This window comes from Rhyacophila brunnea, unplaced genomic scaffold (assembly GCF_057557595.1).
Source record: "Rhyacophila brunnea isolate RB1 unplaced genomic scaffold, BYU_Rbru_1.0 scaffold_12, whole genome shotgun sequence".
Classification (NCBI taxonomy): domain Eukaryota; kingdom Metazoa; phylum Arthropoda; class Insecta; order Trichoptera; family Rhyacophilidae; genus Rhyacophila; species Rhyacophila brunnea.
Window position 1 is genome coordinate 27478575 of NW_028232774.1, and position 14823 is coordinate 27493397.

General features: G+C 34.7%; 2 protein-coding genes across 2 annotated transcripts; both read right to left on the reverse strand.

The window, feature by feature from the left end:
- Window positions 1–94: 94 nt before the first annotated feature.
- LOC147078016 (uncharacterized) lies at window positions 95–7716 on the reverse strand. Its single transcript, XM_085961115.1, has 4 exons — window positions 7206–7716; window positions 5223–5353; window positions 4344–4495; window positions 95–2757 (listed from the first exon to the last, which is right to left on the reverse strand). Exons 1-4 carry the CDS (start codon window positions 7410–7412, stop codon window positions 2300–2302), a joined length of 948 nt encoding a protein of 315 aa, XP_085817241.1. The 5' UTR covers window positions 7413–7716; the 3' UTR covers window positions 95–2299.
- Window positions 7717–8913: 1197 nt separating this feature from the next.
- Window positions 8914–12914, reverse strand: LOC147078017 (uncharacterized). The gene is made up of 5 exons (XM_085961107.1): window positions 12711–12914; window positions 11595–12600; window positions 10883–11057; window positions 9596–9832; window positions 8914–9155 (listed from the first exon to the last, which is right to left on the reverse strand). The coding sequence occupies exons 1-5, from the start codon at window positions 12774–12776 to the stop codon at window positions 8945–8947; spliced, it is 1695 nt and encodes a 564-aa protein (XP_085817233.1). The 5' UTR covers window positions 12777–12914; the 3' UTR covers window positions 8914–8944.
- Window positions 12915–14823: the final 1909 nt, after the last annotated feature.

Here is a 14823-nt window from a genome sequence, read left to right on the forward strand (position 1 = left end):
CTCTATTTCGTCGCCTGTCTCAGTTGCAGCGTTTGACAAGCTAGTTTGAATAAGGTAAAGTTAGAAATGCAATGACTAAACCCAAATATCTGCAAAAACATATTTTATTCGGCGTTTGTTTTTCTTTTTGTATTCATTTCCAACATGTAATGAAAATTCTCAGAGTTTCCACATTTCATAAATTATTAAAATTAAATATTACAGATCTCTTACTATATTATGCTCAAGATTTATAAAACTACATAAATACAATTTGATTTAATATCAACACATCGAAATATTTACATATAATACAAACACAATTGAATAGTACAATATTATGCACCCATATAATATTTACCTACATATTCAGTTTGTACAGAATTATGTTGCAGTCAAAATGTACAACTGCAATGATTACACACCAGTTTTTTAATGACTTGAATTGCGACACAGTGGGCATTTTGAAATCATATGAAAAGGGGAATACAGTAAAACCTCATTAATAAGAACATGGATAATTCGAAATTTTCGCAAAAAAAGTCCCTTGAACATTATTTTCATATAAAATCATATCTTTAATTCGAATTTCGTAATTCGAAATGATTTCAGAGTCCTGGCATACAAAAATATTCAATAAATCGTAATAAAGCAGACTATTTCATGAGCCAGTCATTGAAAATTGTGACAGCTTTTTCTTAAATCATAAATTACTTATTTTAAGAAGGTAATATAAATCGAGTGCTTAAAGTCAGACAACGTTATCTACAAAAGTGTTTTTTTTTTTTTGAGATAACATTATTTTACATTTACGGCTACATGATAGTCAAATAACGTTATGTCAATCTTTTCTAATTTCTTATTAAATCGTCAGTAAAGTTTAACGCTAACTACATAAGTTACCCTTGTTTTCATATTTTTTAAAAACTATCCCTATAAATTTTAACATTATCAAGCAAGATAAATGTACAATACACAATAAATTATAAAATATTAACATTGGGTTTTAAATAAACATTTCCCTTGTTGAGTTACAAGAATCTAAAATAACGATTTTTGGCTCTCCTGTAAAGTTGCACTTTTGTAGATAGTGTTGTTTGACACTAAGCCCTCGAAATAATCCTGACATTTTATGACCTATTAACACACACGGAATCGGAAATTTCGTAGGCACATCTATGATCGTAAACAAAATTAACGAAAATCATTTTTTTTTTTTTTTTTCAAAATTTTTATATTTTTCCCCCATACATTTCGTAATTTGATTTTCGGTCCCATGGAATTCGTATTAACGAGGTTTTACTGTATCTTGAGTAGATACTACATAGGTAGTAAATATAAAAACTGCTACCGCCTCTACTCACTATTAATATAGAAATTTACCAACTGCCCCATACCTACAGTAGATAGGTATTTTTCGCCGTAACGTGATAGGATTGACAATAATTATATTATATATACTCAAATGTAAAAGTTTTGGTATATTATACTTGATAAAGTGAACGAAACACGAGTCACATAAAATATTCTACTATACGAAGTAAATAACATTACATTTTATCATTCAGCCTGTAATATTTACATCGCTGAGTTGATGGTTCGATAATGCACGTTTTCGGGTCGACATCTAAAATTTTTTTGAAAATCTGACAAGGCCAATAAACATGTATGTAGTAAATTTTGATTTATATAATATTCCAAAATTTCATTGAAATAATCCACAGACGGATGAATGGAAGAAAAAAGTGTGGATATCTGTATGTTCTCGGCGAGAGGTTGTGATGTAGCGGGCCGGAGCTTCGGGTCTTTTTCAAACTATTCACTGCAATATCATGTTACATGCAATAGTTTTGAATCGTATTAATAAAGACAATTACATATGTCGATGTTATTAATTTAACTTACAAAAAATCGAAAACCAGTAATCTAATGCGGGAGAAGCAATTATTACACACGCTAGTACCCCTTTTACATTTTACCAGTATATCTTAGCTATATTTTAGGTCCTCCAAGCTGGCAATAAAAAAAATTCTATTCAGAATTGAATATAAAGATTTTTTTCTGACATAATCAACGCCTACGCCCATGAGTCTGGCATTTTCAAAATTACTGAAGAAATTATAGTGCAGAAATGCGTTGAGTATTCATTTCAGTTCCATTTGGACAATGCAACAAAAGAAATATTTAAAAAAAAAAAAAACACAGTTCGCGAAACACCGTTACAATAAAATTGAGATTTTTACATAGTTACTTGAAGTACTTTTGTACAATACGTATTACTATTCTTAGCACAATTTTCATAATCACTCCTAATTAAATGCTATGAGTGAAACCCCTGCGACATTTGATTCCGAGTTCCATTCTGCAAGTGTTCCATGGTTTGCTGATATCCAATCTCTCTTTTGACCATAATTGTGGCTTGCCCGTTGGTCACATAATTACCGTGATTGTTAGGATGACTGTGGTGTTGGTGACTGTGTTGAACGATGTGCGCAACACCTGGATTGAGGTTGAGAGGATCCATGTCTTTAGAATGAGAAGGCGCATTTGCAGGTAGTTGATGATAGCTGTTATTAGGGCAAGTGAGGTAGTGCTGTAATACAGGAAAAGCTAATGGTGCTATCGGCTCCGGGTAGCCATATGGATGACACTGTGCATCTGAATCATTGTGCTGCTGAACCGGAGGAGGGGCGGGTGGGTCCATGTGAGGTTTCGCCGCTTGTTTCTTTTTCCGACGGCCAGGTATCAATTTCTTCTCCTGTCTCGGTTTTGCAGTAACTGTAAAAGATACTAACATTATAAGGAAGTAAGTGAATTACCGTTTTCGCTCTTTCAGACTTTTATAACCAAGAATAGTTGTTAGTCATTCACCCAACCAATAGGATCCGTGCTGCACTCAGTACAGTAGCTAGTAAGTAAATTCGCACATAGCAACATTCGCACGTGCATAGGTAGACGTCACACAATATCCATTATGCGATATCACGCATCGGGAATTTATAGCAATATCACCTTTATTGTAATGGCGTTAGAACAGTGTTTATAGTATCAATGTACATTTGAGCGAACCCGTTCGAACCAAACCATGCGGCAGACCCAACAAAAAGCATTGGGAATTTATAGCAATATCACCTTTATTGTAATGGCGTTAGAACAGATTATGCCATTCGGAAGACCTGACGAAAAAGTGAGTGTCATTTTTTTTTCCAGATGCTTGGTCCATATTAATGTCATTGGTGCACTGGATCAAATACATAGATTGAAAACCATGCAAATTTTGGGTTTGTATCTGAAACTAGTCACAGCTACTCTTAAAATTATACAAGTGCACTGGATTTCCCATAATTTGTTAAAGCAAACTCCAAGTGTATATTAAATTTGTCATTCATGTCATCGCACACTACCACAACGGTAGGATATTTAAAAAAACTATCAAAACAGTTCCTCTCATGTGCTTTGCATGCTAATATCATCATTCTGGTGCGCAAAGTTCTACTGGTCCACAGAGTTCCGCTGCGCTATTATTTTCATTATTTATTTAAATTGCTGGTATTGATTTAATATTTCATGCAGAGGAAAGCAATTCCGATTTGGTCTGCACGAGAAGTAATCGTCATCTCGCCAGGCAACCCTGTTAATGTAGTTGGTATGATGTCATATAATTATAAATTACGAGTATTATATTATGACAAATTGATTCAGTTACGAAATAAATTACCAAGTATTTTAAAATGAGGGTCAATGAATTTTTTATTACCATAACAACTTCATGCAGGAATAGCAAAGTGATAATATCACTTTGCTATTCCTGCATGAAGTTGTATATTATACATTGTGTATGTAAATCAAAGTTAGTTTTTGTTATTTATGAATTGACTTATGAAGGTTATGGTTGAAACACTCAGTCCAAACTACAGTCCAGTTTAATAACCAGTGAAGATTTAAATTTAGTTTATCGAGACATGCGGTTTTGGTTATACCCATTTCTTTTCAGAATAGGATATACGAAAAAAAATAATAGATACATATTATGTAAGGGTGTGTTTAAGGTGGGTTAGTTAAATTGAATAAATGTAATAATAAAATCAGTTCTACGAAACACCATCAACGAAGAAAGTCTAAACTCATTATTTTTGTTGATTATGTATTGAAAATCACCATTACAAATTATCACTAGCTTCAATTAGGTTATAGGCGTATTTCCCACCAAAAACACCAATTAGATGTTCCATATAAAAGGTATTTTTAGTGTACTACTAACAAAAAAAACAACTAGAAGCCACTGGCTGTCACTGCGAGTACCCAAAGGTTCAGAGGCGGAAATAAGGTTACTTATATTGAAACAATATAAGAGTACACACTACCTGGTGGTGGAGGATGCATTGTAATATTCAGATCGTCTCTTATAATTTTTTTGAGAGTAGTCCGAGGAAGAGAGAGCTTCTCAGCACGCGCTCTCAAGGATAATTCTGGAGATTCTTGTAATGATGCTTCAACAGTGGCCATATGTGCTTTTCTGCAAATAAAAAAATCATAACAGATATTATACTCCAACATAAAAAATGGATGGAAGACTTTTGAATACTAAAGAGGGAGGATAATATTACCCGTTTTACTGCCGGTACGTGTATGTATGGCGGTACCTTGCATGCCGCGAATTTTATTCCAAAAATAAAAAATTAAAATAAATTTATGTTTCAAGTGGTGAAAACGAATTATGTTTCAATTCTGAGTATGTGACGATATTCCCAATATAATGTCGTTGTGTGTACAACATATTTGTATGTTTAAAATAATTGATTTACGTTAGTAAAATCCCGTTTAAAGCGGGACGTCCTAAGATGTCATTTTTGTATGAGCGGCATTCCGTTCACGGAAAACTTTGCATCTTAAGATGTCATTGGCAGCCATCCGTTTAAGAATTTAAAAAACAACATCCATCTAAATTCATCCTCACACAAATGGAATATATCAATATCCGAAGTGATTTGGTTGAACATATTCCCAGATGTAGGATATTATGTGCCTCCACATTTGGAGATATCTGATGAGAATCAGGAAGAAAAGTAGAACGCTAAATATTAGACCAATCCTGGGTCCTAATAAATACATATATGTGGTTGAAAAACATCAAGTCAGCGGTATTTAGTTTGTTGACATTTTTCAATCAACATGTGTATCTGGATCCATGGGTGTCCATAACCGTGGGTTGGGATCTTTAATCTGCTTCATCAAATAAGTACCTTCTGCACGGTCTGCCAGATCTTTTGGAGTCAACCACTTTACCCGATGAAAAGATCTTTTTTTCCCAAAAGTAGAGAGTATTTTTGGTTGGTGGCTGTTTGTGAAATCGTCTTCGGAATTTCATTTTGATCTGCAGAAGAGAAAGTGATTATAAACATTTTGATAAACAAAATCACACATTGTAATACACGGTTATACTGCAGCTGTCCAGATATAAAACATAGCAAGGGACATTTTTCAAAAATGAGTTTCATTGTATTTTTAAATACAATCTACTAATACGTCTATTAAAAAACAATTGTTTCATTTTTGAGATATTCAAGGTAAAGAAACATAGCAACTACGTCTCTGCTGTTTACAAATTTATTACAGCATAAAAAAAAACAATTTCAAAACCAAGTAGGCAATTTGGTAAGTGGAATTACGGTATTCTTGTTTGATTATGGCCTCCTCAGTGTGATTTGAAGTAGACCTTTGCTCATTCAGTACGCGGTTATCAAAATTAAAAACCCAGTATGTAAGGGAATTTTATCTATACTTATATCAAAAAAAAAAATGATTTTTAAACATCAAATTTGCACTGTTTTATAGCCTTAATATAATGGTATCCAATATGCAAGAATTAATGGATCCCCAAATTGAAAAATGAGGATGTACACAAATTCGATTCAAAACCTGGGTGTTTTTTTTTTTTTAGTGATTTTGATTTATTATTTAATTTTTAGTGATTTTGATTGAATAATACATTTAGTAGGGAGATGTGATTGGCAATATTATTTAGTTCAAGAAGAAATTTCCAGAAAACTGACTGAATTGGAGAATAAAAAAACTTATTATGTATACCACATCTGTAGCATAGTTAATCGACAGCTTTCCATAAATGTTCCCAATGTTTTTGTGTTAAAAATACCTAATATAGCAAACCAGTGGAGATATAAAAATAATTTCAAGCCGTGATTTTAGCATGTTAGGATTATTCAGTGAATAACACCTGACAAACTGAGAGTTGACAGTTGTAAATTGGAGTTATTTGCAATAAATGATGCACGGGCAAGTGGAGATGGGAGTAATTTATGAGACATTGATATTTTTTAGTAAACATGCAAGTACTGAATAGGTATAATACCCTGTTTAAAGCGCGTTGACACGGTCCAAGTACACTTGGACCGAGTGCCATCCAAGTGACAGCTTCATACTAATTATTCCTATCCAAGCTACTTGGACCGCGTCCTACTCATCCAAGTTAGCTTGGATAGGAATAATTAGTATGAAGATGTCTCATACGAGTGCACTTGGATGGCACTCGGTCCAAGTGTACTTGGATCGTGTCAACCCGGCTTTACACGTGCATGGATGTACTGTGCACAGTAAGAAAATGTATGGGGAAACATATTATCCTGCAGTTGGCAAGATTGCGTGCATAAATCAAACAAGATTGGAAGATTCCAAATTGTGATGATTTATTGCGTGCAAGTAAGATTATTTTCGATCTGCACCTGCACAGTAGAGGGATAGGGACGAACATGCCGGTAAAAAGACAAACTACTCATTTTGAGCTTAACCGATTTTCAATACGACCTGTCAGATAGTAGCATAAAATGACAACCTCGCGTCTCGCTTACTCTTGAATAATGAAATTGGAGAGACAGTCAGCACTTTTACGTGTAAACAGTTATTATCATGACAGTTTAAAATAAGCACAATTGCCGACAGTAATTCCATGCATGTGTAGAGGCGCTATAATACCGTGTTTTCTAAGAATATTGACGAGGATTTCTTTTTAACTCATTGATATAGTAATTAATATACTGGTCTGTAAAATTATTAAGTTTGTTAGGGTGGAGGAAGCAAGATATAATTTTTGTGCGGCATATTTGTTTTCCACACACAGGCAGCTGTATAGATTGTCACTTCACAACTTTTCTCTGCAATGACGGTCTCGAAATATCGGTCAAATAATGTCAATATTGTTACTTTCTAACATCGTTTATCGACGTCCCATCTTCTTTTCTTTCATGAACCCAAACTGCCGATACTAATCGTTCTTCGATAGAGAAATTGGAGGTGTCTATGTCGTCAACATTATCAGCGCCATGATTTTTAACCTTCTTCTTTTTCGTATTTTCATCATTGTGTAGTGGATCCTCGTCGTGATCTTCGGATGTATTCTGCTCATTTGCGAATGACATGTCTATGAATAAATTAATTTTTAAAGCAATAATAACCCAAACATATGGGAGAACGATAATAATAATATCAACATTCAATGTTTGTATGTTTGTGTTACTAAATTATCATCTGTCAAAATTTTCTTTCTAATCGAAATTGTTTAAACTATCACTATAAAGACATATTTATATGACAATGCAGTCAGGAAAAAGCATTAAAAACGTTTTACGGTTCACTTAAAATACTATAATTCACATTATGTTCTATTATACAAACAAAATAATATTTTTGCGCTGAACACTCTCTTAACCATAGAGAAAAAGTAATTTAACCTATTTTATTTGCTGAAGGTTGTTCGAAAATTATTGTCTATGATTTGAAGGCAGAATAATATTTTAATAAAATTTTGTAGGAATAATGCAAAGAGAATCTCTCTGGTATAATGTTATATCAATAACTGTAAGAATTTCCAATAATTTTGCTTTATTTCTGTGCACTCGTGTGAGACATATTCATACTAGTTATTCCTATCCAAGCTTGGATGAGTAGGATGCAGTCCAAGTAGCTTGGATAGGACTAATTTGTATGAAGATGTCCCGTACGAGTGCACTTGGATGGCGCTCGATTCAAGTGTACTTGGATCGTGTCAACACGGCTTTAATAATGATTTCCACATTATTTATCCATTGCTTACAAAAAGATTGGACTCCTCTCTTTCTCAAATCTCTTTGATTGCCTACTTATTATAGCGGCATTGAGCATGGCCTCGAAACCGGGACTCTCATAAAATAAGAACATACCAATGCAATGTCTTTGGAACATACAATTATTATTTATCATTTAGATTCAGGAGAGTCCTCTTTTTAGGTCTTTCAATAAAAATTTGAAGCATCTATTTTCGAAAATGGATAAGTTCATTTATGGTCAAAATCTATAAAATATATTGGTTTCCATATTGATATACTATACTAGATAATCTCATTTGAAAATACCTAGAATACAATGGTAAAAAGAAACGAATGTTAAAATCAACACTATTTATACTTGAAACACAAAAAGTGAAGTTGCATACCGCAAATATTAAATTGTAGACATCAGTATTTGAAAATTGATGTCCCATTTTGTACTTTCAGAATCGAATATAGGACATAATGGATTTTTTTTATGTCATTCTACCCAAAATATCATTCTTGTGGACTTTTGACTAATCCAAGTCCTAAAATTATAGTATGAAATACACTGTCCATCTTTCAAGAGTATTAGGTATATTATGTCTTATCCGATTTATACAAAATCCATCAGTGTAGATAATATGCACCTATCGGGTTTTGGCAGACTAAGCCAAAATCCAACCTTGCTCGTGCCGCTGGTATTATAAAACTAATGTTTCTATTGAAAATAGCATAGGAGCCATCAACCTTTCCTTCAATTTAATGTTATTCTTATTGGTATGGGTTATGCCGTAGCGGAGATTGGTATATTAGTTATGGTGCGAGGAACTTCATAAATTAGAAAACAGTATACATCGAATGAAGCTTTATTTGAATATTTTCTATCGCTTTTTGTAATAACATGGTTTCAAAGTTAACTGAGGTAGTTTATTCCTTTTCTTGATATCCTTATCTTTTTTGAAATCCATGAAGTAGAAAAGGTTGTGATTTAAATCAGATTTAATTAAGCTAAATCCGTATTTTTGAACATCTTTTAAGAATGTCTCTACACTCTCAAAACGACTTTCAACTTCTGCAACTTTCAAGAGGCCACTGCAACAAAAAGCAAGTTTACACAATGAGAACTCATCAATACTACAAAATTTATATTATGAGTTTTCTAGAAGCAACACTCACGGACGTTATTCATTCATTTAAGGACGGATACGGAAGGACATTATCGATACCCATCATGTGGGTCAAATAACACATTGAAATATAAATTGAATCATCCAAGTGGGATTTGAGGCCAGGAGCTTTTACAAATTGCATTACTAGTTTAAAGTGCTACCAGGTTACCTATGGTTAGGTTAACTTATTTCTATTTAATTACAGTGTGTATGTATTTAATAAGGCCACACAAATTAATAAATTGTTTAAAGATCTTAATAGTGTAAAAGAAATAAAGAAGTAACAATCAGAAGCATGATTATTCCATGGAAAAATGAATTACCATCTTTAAAGAAGTTAACCTAGTTAAAAATTGATCTTACCCAACTTTCAGTATCCTGTTAGCTTCTATAATGTATTCCTTCAAGTTTGTTCCCATGAGCGATAAGCAAAACACAACAACATTTACTTCAGCAGTCAGCAATGGAGTATGTGACATATCGCAAGCTTTTACAGAAGGATCGATCGATACCAAGTCGAAGGAATGAACTTTATTCGGAACTTTTTTTCCCAAACGACCATCTCCACAACCCAAGTCGGCGATGACATACTCTTTGGGCCTGAAATACAATAATAATAATATTATAACATATACATTTACATTTTTAATTGGCTATACAATTTGATGTTGATTTTTGGCCACATCACAAAAAGGTTTCTTAGCATTTTTTTTATGAGAAATGGATGTTAGTCACTTGATCAACCTGTTAATCATCGCGGGCCTCATTCACGAATAGGGAATCAAAATAACAAGTGTGATGGCGTCATTAACCAGGCCGCCGCGTAAGTTTCGATTCGAAAGAAGTCCCGTCTGCGGTACATTTTTTCTAAATATTATTCTTCGCTGTATTATAATAAATTTTTTTTCCGACCATGTCCGATCCTAATAGGATCATATGGGCTTCCGCAGAGTAGAGGTTTGTATTAACAATATGTGTACTTGCCAAACCCAGGATTCGAACCTTGGACCTACGGCGTGATAGTCCAACGCTTAAGCCGCGCGGCCACCGTGGGTGTCAAAATAATAAGTAATAATAAATACGGCAGTTAAAAATAGTTGGTATAACTGTTATCACGCCTAGATACATAAGGATCGAAGTGCCAAACTAAAAAAAAAGAATCGAGTGTCGAATTTAGCTGTGTTTACTTTGATAAAATCACCCATAGTCCTTTGCCTTGAAAAAGTAAGTAGTCATATTTAATGACGAATACTCGTTGCCAAACGCTTACTTCTTAATTAGTGTAACTTTTATGGATGGCAAATACATTAAAATTGCATGGCTAGTCACCAGTTTTATTTTCTCCGCATGATTGTCTCTGCATATTACATGTTTTATGGGTCCTATTAATTTAAGCGTAAAGTTGAGTCCAGACTGGTTGAAAATATTATAATAATTTATGTGTTCTTTGTTTTGAGTGAAATTTGGATTTTTAATAGATTAAACTATTCAGTTTTATTGAGCATTGTGTTATGTTAGTGATTGTCGTTTTATTATAATATAATTTTCGTTCCTCATACAGTTGAAAATTATTTGCCGTTTCACTTATGTACGCTCTTAATAATAATATAAATCATTATAATGAAAGATAAATTAAATTAATGCAGTTACATGGTTGATACATCCTTGATTATTATGTCCAATGGATTCAAAGGCCATTTGTTAACTTGCTGTCTGTATCCATCGTGATAAGCTTCAAATGCTTGAGGGTCTTCTTTAAACAACTGCTGTGCATCATTACTTTCTTTTACGTACATTTGTTCATTCAGATATCGGAATCTTGCACCTATAAAAAAATATCTTTCGTCAATCAAATATTCCCAAAAGGGTGTAATTTGAGTTGTAGCATATAAATATAATTTGTTATGATATTTACATAAATTATTAACCAAAAATTGGAACTATTATAGATATACCATCATAAATCGTCAGGTGTTCGAATTTAGAACTAAGCTGATCTCAGAATAAAAGTATGAAATGATAAGTCAAATGTTAGAATGTGGCACATTCATTCAGCGGACAACTTATACCGGTGGATCTATAGTACCTCCAACAATTTTAGTCCTATCAAGATTTTGCTCTAATTCAGTACCCCAATTTGAGTTGGAAAGAAATCTACGCAATAAAATTGATTTATTGGTTTAAAAATTATTGTGAAACTATGAACAAAACAATAATTTACATGTTGGAGGGGTAGCATACAAAGCATGGAGGGAGTCGATATAGCATACTCCTATACCTGAATCATAGAATAGCACCATGAAGACGAAGAAATATATTTTATGTTGGTAATAATATGTTATAATATATTAATATATAATACCTTTTAGTCTTTCAACCATACGCTGCCGAAGAGGTTTGAGCAGTCTCGATTTCTTGTCATTTTTTGTGATCTTTTTTACTTCTTCAGGTGTTGCATTATTTGTGGAATCCGCCACTGCTGATGTTGCTTGAGCGCTTAGCATATTACGGATTTTATTTATATAACTGTTAGAAGCCACCTTGGGCTGTACACTGAGTACGGCTGATACCACTTCACTTTTTTTCGCTTCAGCCTTTTCTTTTATTGAGGTTTTAACTTTTGCAACAGGATTCGAATTCAAGTCACCATTGCCCGTAGTTTTATTCTTTTTACTACGTCGCTTTCTATTTTTTAACGTTTTAGCAGATACAGGTGTATTTTCATCTGGCTTTACCAGTTTCACAGCCGGTTTTATGACATTTTCAACTGGTTTTACAAGATTTTCAACAGGTTTGACAATATTACCAGCTTTTTTCAATTTTTTCATAGCATTCTTGCTAAGGGTGGGTTTCTTTTTGCTTATATCTACAGGTGTTTCAGATACATGCAATGACAAAGTCTCAGATTTTTTCTTCTTAATTTTGTTTTTCGGTAAATCACCATTATTTAAAAAATCCCCGATTTCTTGTTGAATATTACTGAATTTAAGCACCGGCTTGTGTTTTGGTTTCAATATTTTGTTATCTTTTTTGATGGATTTTTGTTTTTTCTTGGATTGAGAATCTGATACTTTCGTCTTTACAGGGGAAGTTATAGAGACGGATTTCATGTTTGTCTCGTTGGGTTTGTGTTTTTTTGATTCACGTTCCTCGGCGCTTCCACTACTTATCAAGTTATCAACAATTTTCCGTTTGGCGCTGATTTTTTGAACATCACAGACAACTGGAATTTCAGCATTCCTTTCAGGTCGACGTTGTTTTTTAGATTTTTTTGATTCATTGTGATTCGAGTCATCTCTGGTAATATCGGTTACGGTAGAAACAATGACTGGTTCTTTGCCTCGCTTCTTTAATTTCGACTTGTGAGTCTAAAAAAGTAATTTATGATATACAATTATCGGTATAATAATTAATGTAAATTTAAGCAGGTAGGTAGGTATCTATGAGACATTTTCTAAATTAAAATGACTACACTCACCAAATTCTCGTGTGTCGATTCTGCTGGAACATCAGCATCCCATTCGGGTGGCGAAAAAAACTTCATTGTGTGATAATAATGATACTACAACTAGCTATGCCAACAAGTAAAATAGAAAAGATGTTGTTACACCTCATGTATTTGACATTTGACAGATCGAATATAACTAAGTATCTTATCTATGAATATAACCTAACTTTTCTCATTTAGGAAACATCTACGTCGAACGATGTCTTCAGTCCATAGATAATAATAGTAAATTTACGATAATAATGTTGCGAGTTGGAGTTTTGGTCTGGGTATTATCTAACAAGACAAATTTATTACCTATACATTGTAACTCTAAGTGACATGATTAAAAAGAAATAGTTTTGACAATGAAATTTATTGAATAAATTCTAAGTAAAATAATTAATTTCATTCATCAATAATTATTATTCGAATTTGGCTTTGAAGTCCTTGAGATAGGGTTTACTCTTTCTTCTTCGCGTGAGGTTATATTCTACTCAATTCTACTAATTTATTTTCCTTTTTCTTGTCGTTGGTCATTCCTCCCTTTTTATTTACTGGTCATACCGCGCGTCTATTTTTTATGTAGGGATATGATAGGGTAGTTTGGGATCCCTTTGTCTTCATTCTGGATTTGGCTTTCTTATTGTTTACATGTTACGTCTGACAGTTCATTCTAACTATTAAAAAAAATTATCTTGGACGAACGTTAAGTGATAGTTAAGTGAACGTTAAGTGATCAGTGATTATGGCGCAACGTCTGAATGACCGTGAGGAGGATATTCTAAAAGCAACACCAGACGGCGAAGCGGAACTCATACAGAAGGGAAAGTTCAACGTACGAGCGTCGATTAAGATGCTGATGTTTGAGGTATCCTCGTTACGTACCATATTTCAGCAGGGGGACCGGCAAGGAGTGGCACAACGCCCAAAAAACAATTCTTGGCGGCCCCTACGATCGTAGAGTTAGGTCTAAATGACAAGTTGCGTCGGTGCGACTACTCGTCATCAGCTAACCATCTGACGGAGTGGACCATCGCGGCCCTCCAGAATGCGATGTTTTCCCAACGGGACAGCTTCTGGAAGGGTATGCAATGGTTAGTGGATTGGGCAACCAATCCTCAAAACATCATAACAGCGATGGGCCTGTACCAAAAAATCGAAGAGGGTTTTGGGGACAACGCATAATGTGAGGACATGACTCAGATCCTTACCGGAAGGATACCTTCACTCGGGAGGCACTATCAAGGATTCCTCCAAGCTCAGAGTCCCGGAAGGCCCTCGAACTCACATTATGGCTGGGGTAATCTCAAGAGGCGACGTTCTGTGGGAAGGGAGTTCTCCATCGGAGGTACGGGCTCCACCAGGGATCCGTACTCTAAGCAGAGGTGACCGCATCTGGACGACCAACAACATTGGGAGCCGCCTAAGAGACTTTCGGGGAGTCTGGATGGCGTAGTGTACCACCCCCAACATTGGTAAAAATAACAGCCGTAGCCCGCATACCTTTTGTACGGACACCACCATTGGTAAGTCCTTCTTTACTTTTACGGAAAGAATTTCTAACGCAACAGTCAGCAGAGGTCACTCTCGAGATCGAGGACTTAAAGAACTCAGGGGTTCTAGAAGAAGCGGGTCCAACCCCCAGTTTTCTCTCAACCCTGTTTCTGATCAAGAAACAAGACGGGACCCTATGCCCTGTTTTCAACCGAAAGCATTTGAATGCGTTCCTACAGCCAAAGCCATTCAAACTAATTCACCATTACGAGGTTCCAGCCGTCTTACAAACAGAAGACTGGCTAGTAATCATAGATCTAAGCCAGGCGTACCTCCAGGTACCCATGACTTCTCAACATCGTCGATTCGTTCGACTAACATACCAAGGGGAGCTCCTACAATTCACGTCTCTCCCGTTCGTGCTGTCAGCCGCTCCGATTATGTTTGCATCCCTGACCAATTGGGTCGCCGAACGCCTACGAAAGAATGGCTGAGAATATTCACTTACCAGACGACTTCTTAGTAGCCAACCAATCCGAGAAACAGTCTCGGTTCAGGTGGAATACAGGATAACCTTCCTACAGTATTTAGGGTAGTTAATAAATAT

Bases quoted from the DNA above. Each gene is read 5' to 3' on its own strand.
- LOC147078016 (XM_085961115.1), bottom strand. From the start codon at position 7,412: ATGTCATTCGCAAATGAGCAGAATACATCCGAAGATCACGACGAGGAT. The intron at 5,354-7,205 runs GTTAGAAAGTAA...TCTCTTCTGCAG, and splicing joins ATGGGACGTCGATAAACGAT to ATCAAAATGAAATTCCGAAG. The intron at 2,758-4,343 runs GTAGTGTGTACT...TATCTTTTACAG, and splicing joins AATGCATCCTCCACCACCAG to TTACTGCAAAACCGAGACAG.
- LOC147078017 (XM_085961107.1), bottom strand. From the start codon at position 12,776: ATGAAGTTTTTTTCGCCACCCGAATGGGATGCTGATGTTCCAGCAGAA. The intron at 11,058-11,594 runs GTATTATATATT...ATTTTTTTATAG, and splicing joins TATGGTTGAAAGACTAAAAG to GTGCAAGATTCCGATATCTG. The intron at 9,156-9,595 runs GTAAGATCAATT...TTTTTGTTGCAG, and splicing joins AACAGGATACTGAAAGTTGG to TGGCCTCTTGAAAGTTGCAG.